The sequence below is a fragment of the Monopterus albus genome, unplaced genomic scaffold, assembly GCF_001952655.1.
Source record: "Monopterus albus unplaced genomic scaffold, M_albus_1.0 scaffold540.1, whole genome shotgun sequence".
In the NCBI taxonomy this organism is placed as follows: domain Eukaryota; kingdom Metazoa; phylum Chordata; class Actinopteri; order Synbranchiformes; family Synbranchidae; genus Monopterus; species Monopterus albus.
The window spans coordinates 48,147-56,746 of record NW_018128420.1 but is presented as its reverse complement, the minus strand read 5'-3'; the positions used below and the strand labels follow the sequence as shown (position 1 = coordinate 56,746).

Genomic DNA, 8,600 nt, shown 5'->3' with positions numbered 1-8,600 from the left:
GACTCACAAGCCGGTGTATAAGAAGCCCCCAGCCGCATTACACGTTTCTCAAAAGGCCGAGCCAGCCGTTAGCCTGCCAACAAGAGCATGAATAATGGCTACGTTGGTACTCCAGATATTTTCCACATGCAGTTAGAAGACAATAACCGTGGATGTGCTCCGCCCCAGAGAACAACAACACAACCCCCACTTCCCCGTCTCCCCTAAGCCTTTATTCACGCCTGGACTTCATTATGAAGTGCAACGGAAATCATCACTGGCAATCTGAAAGAATTTACAAGACAATGACTCAGTTCAGGTCATACCTCGGCTACACAAAGAACAGCTCAATAAGCTCAGCATGAAAAGATGCATCCTTGCTGATAACATACAGGCAAAATGTAGGCTACTAAACATTTTAGGCCACAGTGGTTTTATACACATTTTGCCTACACATACATTTAAAAATAATTTTTTTTTATTATTTTATTAGAAGTATTTCTTCTTACACTGTGCAAACCTTTACCTTAAAAAGCAAAGGGTCACAGTCACCATTTACCATTTTTCGGACAAGCTTAGAGCAGCATTTCCCTTTACAAACTAAATCTGCATTACAGACATGCATGATTAACACTATATGCAAGACAGCTCTGCACAGTATCTTTGTTTACGCCTCATCTACAACTGCATTTAAGTAGCAGGGGGACCGGCCAGGATGTTGGGATGGCCCACAGACACACACCATAGGCAACACTGTCCTCCTTTCTATCATTTCAAAAGACTTGGCTTCATATTTATGCAGCTGCAAATTTACAAAGAAAACCTCTTCTTTAACCGGACATAAAGATAGTCATTTATCGACACAAGAGGTTTGTGAGTTCTGTTTTTGTGACATTTTTAGCTATGAACAAAGGAAACCTACAATATTTACCTTAAATATTTTAACTTCTCCAAAAATTAATTCATCTAAATATTGGATTTTACTGCAGTTTAAGATTTAGGCTAATAATACAATAACATTATTAAAAAAAAATTAATATTTATCAAGAACATCTCTTTACATTGAAAATCAATTTACACCAAATTTTCCAAATAAAATGTCACATAAAAATAAATCCAATAAATAAATGTGCCTTGTGATTTTAAAGACTTAGACATATAAAAGCACTTAGATGAGAGAAGAACCAAGCACTGCATTGCTGGCCCCACCAGAAAAAGCTAAAGATGACATGAAGCCCAAATAAAAGGCCTCGCCTGGCTACAACACGGGTAGTATGATAATAACACTGCTCTGTGATGTTCATAGGAAATATTAGGATTCTAAAAGTATTTCCTCAACTAGTAACACAGTTATGAGCCTGTGGAAAAACAAAAGGAAATGAAGTCTGGTTTTCTTTCTGTCCACTCCTTTTGATAACTTAGGAATGTGTGGTCTTCTCTGTTTAGATCCTGTTTTAGGATTATTATGGACCCTTCACTGGCTGCAAAGGTTACTATCGAGATGCTGAAATATAATTTTAAAACGTCAGTTTCTTGTTAGATTCCTAATAGTTTGTCTGTCTGTCTGACATTTCACAGTTGTCCGTTTATTTTTCAGGTTAAACACCAGCTAAATTAACTCAACCTCAACACTAGATTACATACAGTTATAAAACGCAGGCCTGCGTTTCATCAATATCTAGTTTGACTCGGTTTCGAAAAACTATTCTGAGACAATAGAAGTGCAGCTGATTACAGTCAGATCTGACTAAGACCAGGTTAAGTAGGAAACAATTCCCTGACTTAGATTAAACCACATCCACCTGTGCAGTGAAGAAGAAGCTGCCGTGGCCTGTGACCGCTTCCCCGGTGGTTTCAGCCAACGAACAGAAACCCTCTCCAGAGAAGGGGGCACTGATTTGGCGGCGTCCCTCTTCATCACCACAGCCCATCTTACCTTTTTGTGTCTGTCTTTGAAAGGTAACGCCGGCCACGGCATCTCCTGCAAAAAGTCTTGCCAGTGTTTCTGGTCCTGATCAGACGAGATGAAGACGATTTCCAGTTTGTCCTTGTGTTCAGACGTCTTTTTGAACCTGCTGTAAAACTCGCACAGGCTGCCGGTGAACTGCTTGCACGGGGCGTTCAGGCTGCATCCGAAGAAGAGCCCGACCAGGGAGAGCCTGGCGCCCAGCGACTGCACGTCCACCTCGGCTTTCTCGCTGTTGACGAGCCGCTCCCCGAGAAGACTCAGCAGAAACTCCGACATGGCAGCGTACAGTCCTCGAACACACAGCGTTACCCTCGGCCGAGACTGCTGTACATGTAAGCGCTATGCTCAGGCGACACCCAGCACTTCCTCCGCCTCCAGCGTGAGGTTTTAGGTGAGCTCTGATCCCCTGTGTGTCACCGCCGCTCGTCCTGTCCTTTACTGCGATGCAAAACTTCTACAGTGTGACATATTTATTAGCTACATGTGCAAAACCATTGAGCAGGAATAATAAAAACCCGGCACCACTAACATAAAGTAAAACATTAACACTGTCCCACCCAGCTACATCAAGCAGCAGATGCTTCAGTCTAGACTTTAAGCACAGACGGGACAGAAACCGATTCATTGGATGTCTGCAGTCAGCTGCTAGCTAGCGTTAGCTCCCGACAGGAGCAGGCTGAATAAAGTAGAATGCGTTTGCTTGACTTCCACGGCCTCACATCTCGTAGCCAGAGATTATATTTGTTCAGATTTGTTTGATGACAAACAGAAGTGATGCAGCACTTTAACTCTGTCACATTATGTCACATAAGCATTTGCTTCCTCCTCTTCCCTCCAGGCATTTGGTTTTATCAACCTGGTCCTGTGGACAGGAAACCTCTGGTTTGTCTTTAAGGAGACGGGCATCATCGCTCCCTTCATGCGGGCTCCTCCTCCTCAAGGGAAACCTGCTGCACCAGATGCCTACGGCCAGCAGGGGGCGTATGAACAAGACCCTTATGCCAGTAACCAGGGAAGCTACCAACCCGACTACAGCCAGCAAGGATACAACCAGGTGATCAGCCAAACTGCTGCCCACTACTAGTTAATAAGATTGCACCAGTGAACTTCATGCAGCCCTGGAGTGTTCCAGCAGAGGGACTGTGATTGAGACATGGCGCTGTCTGAACACACGCTGCTGTAACAGTACATCAACATTTATTTGTTAAAGGACATTTTGTCACATTAATCTGAATCTGCAAATAACCAAAGTTCCAAAAAACCCTGTAGAGCAGCAACAATACATCATCTGCTTTTGTGCATAAAATGGCAAATATGAGGAATGAAGTTTAAGTACCTTAAACCTACGTATGTAAAGTAGACTCGGTGTACCATGATGCATTCACTCAGGGTATCGCAGTTGTTTCTGACATGTTTACTGCTGTGTGTTCTCCAGGATGCAGAGTACGGTCAAGGCTACGGCCAGCAGGGGGCACCCACCTCCTTCTCCAATCAGATGTAAACTGACAGGAAGCAGGTGAATCCATTACATCTGACTGACTTTAAGTCACCTTGAATGATAAATCATCATCAAATTTCATGCACGACTAACACTGAATATCTCCTAACTGATGCATCTCCTTCCTTTGAGCCCCCCCCCCACACACACACATACACACACAGCCTTGTCAGCAGAGATTTGTGTTGGAAATCATCGTTGCCGTTTCTGGTTAAAATGACAACCAGTGGGGACATACCAGTTGTCACTAACCAGCGTCAACTCCGTGGCTGACAGGACAAAATGAAGGTTGCTGTTGTCGAGTTTGCGACCTCGCTGCAGCCGGTGGACAAACAGGCATTGCCCATCTCGACCCATCAATGATCACACTGTCGCACTGGCTCCTTCCTTCACCATGAACACACACACTGTCCTTTATTCTGACCCAGCCCCAAATACATAGTCCCCAACACATGCACTGCTTCCTCCTGTTTGTTATGGAACATTAAAAAAAAGAAACTACATATTTGTGAGGTGTGTTCATAGATTTACGTCTTCAGTAGGAATGTGTGAACATCAAAACATGAGAGACACATCAAGTTTATTTGTATTACGCCAAATCACAACAAAAGTCATCAGAGGACACAAACTAAGATCTAGACCAGGGTGGCCAATTCCAGTCCTTGAGAGCCGCTGTCCTGCTTGTTTTCCAACTATCCCTGCCTGACCTGCTGCTGATTACCTGGCTCAGGTGTGTTCAGCCAGTCAGAAGCTGGACGATACCAATTCACTTTATCTTTCCTCACTCCACTTTCATCTAAGATGGTATCTTCCAGCTTCTGACTGGCTGAACACGCCTGAGCCAGGTAATCAGCAGCAGGTCAGGCAGGGATAATTGGAAAACAAGCAGAACAGCGGCCCTCGAGGACTGGAATTGGCCGCCCCTGAATTCTAGACATAATTATTATCATCATTGAGGGAAAACCCAACAAATCCCCCTTGAGCAGCACTTGGCGACAGTGGGGAGGAAAAACTCCCTTTAACGGAAGAAACCTCTGACAGACCCCGGCTCTTGGTGAGCGGCCTTCTGCCTCGACCGGTTGGGGTGAGTGGATAGAGGAGAGAGAGAAAAAAAGAAAAGCAACAAGAGCTGGTCCCATTCTGAATCCAGTTTCAGGTAATATCGCCGGCAGAGATGTAACACCGCTGATAACATCCTATGGATTGATACAAAAGTTCTGCCTTTGGTTAGTGGAGGAAACCAGTGAGGCCTGTTTAACCAGTCCAGAACACTCAACTGTTTATTTTTCACATCATCACTCAGATGGAAAATGTCCTGCCTTTTGTCCTGCTTGTCTCCATTGATCACAGTGAAGGACATGCTAACCCTAATCTAGCACAACATTCTCATCGTCATCTTTCAAACAAAGAAGCGTTTGTCAGATGTTTCTCACTGACAAAGTGATTCTCTGCCGTTATTTGTTTGTGTTTCCTTCACAGAAGGTGTCGGAGTGAACCAACAGTGGGTCGCCCGCAACCTACCCACAATGCAACGCTCCTGTCTGTCTGCAAAGTTAGCGGGTGGGGTAGAAGGGAGGGACGTTTAGATGTTCACTATAATGAATCAATGTGTAAATGATCAAAAAATAGCTATAAATAACAAATCCACCAATTAACAAGCACCGGGATGACGACGACAACAACAACAAAACCAGTGACGATGTTATTCCTATTATAGTAAATAACCTGTGGAGAGAATGTCTGTGTTGTATAGATATATTATATAGACTGAACTGTTTTTGATGTTTCCTACTGAACCAATGTTCTACCCCGCCCCCGTCACCCCCACCCCCACACCAATAAACCAGATTGTTTGGCCAATCATGAAGCTGTTCAAACTGGGTTCACACTGAGATAACCCAGATCCAAATCACATTTAAACCAGATCTGAAACAAATCAGAAACTGGATCCAAACCAACACCTGCATCCAATGATGTCACCTCCCGGCTGTTTGTCTTGCTGCATGTAAATATCAACATAGGAAGTGATGTCATCCTGGAGGCACAGTAAACCCAGTCTGAACTTCACCTTCATGGTGCCGCACATGGAGACTGGATCCAAAATGGCTCTTGGTTACTGCAGTTAGCATGATGTTTGTTTGATTCATGGGTCAAATCAAACAACAAAGAGGTGTCCAATCACCTTAAAACCTAAATCATTTCTGGTGTGTCAGCTTTCAGATGACCGTTTTTGTCAGTGTAGTGTTTTTTTTATTGGTCCTCTCCTCGACTTTCAGCCAATCAGCAGCATAAGTGAGTTGTTTTTGTAAAAAATCTTTAAAAAAAGAGGGGGGCACAATGCTTCTTCTTCTTTGGCTGTTTTCATTTTGGAAAGTGAAGTTGTTTCAGCGTCGGTGACTTCCTCCGCATGGTGACGTGTTTTCTGCTCGTGTTGTACAGTAACTGATGATCAGTGTGATTCTACTTCCTGTTCTCCTGTACAGGTGTGTGTGTTACCTGTCCATACTTCTAAGTTTCCATCACTCCATTTTATTTTCTTGAGTTTTTTCTACCTCCTTCTCTTTCTGCTCATTTTATTTCTCCTGTCTTCTCCTTTCTCCCCTCTTTTCTTTTTCATCCTCGTTCTTTATTCTCCTCCTTTTCCTGTGTCCTCCATCTTCCCCTTGTTCTCTTCCTTCTCCTATTTTGTTTCTTTTTCTCTTCCTCCTCCTCTTCCACTCTGCCCTTCTTTATTGTGACTCTCCTCTCTGCCTCTGTGATGTAACTTCCTGTTTGATGATGTTCTACTCAGCATCAGTAACCATGGCAACAGTGTTGACAGTGATGATGATGACTTGTTACTATGGAGACGCTCCCTCCACCCATCCCCCTCCCTGCTGTGTTTATTCAGTGGAAATTTTCAATAAACGACAAAATCATCTCTGATTCTGTGTCTGATTCTGACGAGGAGGATTAAAAAATGAGTGAAGAGCAAACAAAGTAATTTTACATGAACAAAAGGAAGAAGAACCAAATACATGAGGACTAGATGAGTGAATTCATAGGGCTGTATAAAAATATAGATTTTTTTTTTTTAAAGTTAATCCTGATTGCACTGGAATGATTGAATATTGATCACGCACTGTTTTCTGTGGTGCAGCTTCTTCTCTCCACTCTTTGGCCTCCTCCATCCATCTCACTGTGCCTCCCTCTCTCCTCCTGTCCTTATCTCCTCTCTCCTACCCACCCCCCTCTTATCATATCCCCCTTCTGACTTCTCTCCCCATCTCTCCTTACTCATCTGTTTTTCTGCCTCCATCCTCCTCCTCTCCTCATTCTACTCCGTTTCTCCTCTCCCTTTTTCAAAGCTCCTCCCTTTCTTCTTCTTTCTTTCTACCGCATCCTCCCCTCTTTTCTTCTCTAGACCTTCCATACTTTCTGATCTCATCACTCCTCCCTTCCTGTTTTCTCCTTCCTCTCCCAATCCCTTCATCCATTCCTATTGACATAGCCCCTCCCCTTCCTATTTTCACCTCCTCCTCTCCTTTCTTCTACTGTCCTCCTATCTCCTAGCTCCTCCTCCTCCTTTCTCATGTATTCCCTACCTCTCTCTCCTCCCTGTCCTCCATCAGACGCAGCCTGCCTCAGTGTGTGTTCGGCCAAGAGCATGGCGTCCTTCGGCCTCCTGCTGCTCAGCTCTGCTCTGATCCACACCGCCCAGGTAAGGACGAGTTGCGTGCGTGCATGTTGTCAACATGTGTCGATTTATTGTCACGGTAACCTGATACAATGCTGCTTATTTTCTACCTGCCTATTGGCACGGTTACACCGCGGTACGTGTGTGTTCATCTGCGTTTGTGCGTGATCTGCTTTCCATTAGACACATTGGGTACTGATTCTTCAGCTATTTCTAGGTATTGACAAGGAGACTTGGAATACTCTGGGAACAGAATTCTCAGGTTGTGGGGACATAAATCTGTTTAAACATTCATAGTGTGGAGATTTGACGCCCTTAAGGGACAAAAAGTCCTCATAAGGTGTATATATATCTTCAATACGTGGTTTAAGGAAAATAAATGAAGTCAAATTAATGTGCTCTGAAGTTATGAAAACAGGACTGGGTGTGTGCGCACACATCTTTCTATGGTTGTTTGGGCGGACACCTTTTAGTTCAATACAATCACTGTGAGGACATTTGGTCCAAACAGGAGTGTGAGGGTTCAGATTTGGTTTTAGGGTTCCAGTTAGAACCAAGCTTAGGAGATGCATTATGTCAGTGAAGGTCCTCACAAAGATAGAGACGTGTGTGTGTGTGTGTGTGGGCAGCTGCTTCAACCAGGGAAAATGCACTTTAGCTGCTGTCACCATGGTGATAGAAGATGGTAACCCATGACGACAGGGTTGTATATTACACAGGTCTCCTGACAGCAGCTGTGTCAGTACGTTACTGTTTTCCTATGTCTGTAAGGACATACTGTCTGGTCCTCACTTTGTCAGAGTTACAGGAAGTCCTCCAAGGTCTGGTTTTGGGAAGCATCTGACCACAGCATGTCAGGTATCAGGTGTGTTCAAGCTGAGAATGAGACCTCGGTACAGGTTTGTTCTGATGAAGAACTGAAGAGTACTTTAGGAAACTCGGTGGCAACAGAAATTGCATCTCTCAGATATGAAACAGGTTTGAACATTCTGTGGCCCAGTTGCTGCAGGATATGGAGACAGGACTTCATATTATTTATATACATTTGTCTTTGAAGCCTATCACATTATTTTAGTTTCTAAGGCTACATTTATTTTGAGAACGTTATTATTATTATTACTTTGCTGCTCTTTTCTATTGTGGCTGCTTGTTAACTGATCTGATTAAATGGCCGATCATCAGATACAGTTTGGTCGGGGCTGGTTGTGTCAGACAACGTACAACATTTCGCAACTTTGGCTTCGTCTGTCAGAGATAAACAAATTAACATTTCCCAGAGTGCAGCATCATGGTTTCTACCTGGTAAGGAAAAACCTGAACCCTGCTGCGTCTCAGGCTGAGTGATGTTCCTCAGAGGACTCATTACGACCTCTTGCTGCTGTTGCGCACGTCTAATCCTCAGATAACCCTCCTCCTGTAATGAAGCACCATACATCTGCACTGATGCAGTCTGAGATATTAGAGTCGTAAATCACAGT

At 43.9% G+C, this 8,600-nt stretch overlaps 3 protein-coding genes across 4 annotated transcripts in view; 2 read left to right on the top strand and 1 right to left on the bottom strand.

Moving 5' to 3' along the window:
• The window catches only part of LOC109953072 (synaptophysin-like), a 16,804-nt gene extending 10,433 nt beyond the window's left edge, over nucleotides 1–6,371 (top strand). Inside the window, exons 6-8 of one of the 2 annotated variants that reach the window (XM_020588445.1) lie at nucleotides 2,787–3,002; nucleotides 3,384–3,464; nucleotides 4,929–6,371. In XM_020588445.1, the coding sequence (XP_020444101.1) occupies nucleotides 2,787–3,002; nucleotides 3,384–3,449 (282 nt within the window). In that variant the 3' untranslated portion in view covers nucleotides 3,450–3,464; nucleotides 4,929–6,371. Of the gene's footprint in view, nucleotides 1–2,786; nucleotides 3,003–3,383; nucleotides 3,465–4,925 lie in introns of both variants that reach the window. The other variant, XM_020588444.1, reaches the window with a different exon arrangement.
• LOC109953073 (nucleoredoxin-like) lies at nucleotides 191–2,772 on the bottom strand. The gene is made up of 2 exons (XM_020588446.1): nucleotides 1,916–2,772; nucleotides 191–264 (listed from the first exon to the last, which is right to left on the bottom strand). The coding sequence occupies exons 1-2, from the start codon at nucleotides 2,222–2,224 to the stop codon at nucleotides 232–234; spliced, it is 342 nt and encodes a 113-aa protein (XP_020444102.1). The 5' UTR covers nucleotides 2,225–2,772; the 3' UTR covers nucleotides 191–231.
• Nucleotides 6,372–6,840: 469 nt separating the features above from the next.
• The window catches only part of pcsk1nl (proprotein convertase subtilisin/kexin type 1 inhibitor, like), a 12,891-nt gene continuing 11,131 nt past the window's right edge, over nucleotides 6,841–8,600 (top strand). The window contains exon 1 of the mRNA XM_020588439.1: nucleotides 6,841–7,146. Within this exon, the coding sequence (XP_020444095.1) occupies nucleotides 7,018–7,146 (129 nt within the window). The 5' untranslated portion in view covers nucleotides 6,841–7,017. The remainder of the gene's footprint in view (nucleotides 7,147–8,600) is intronic.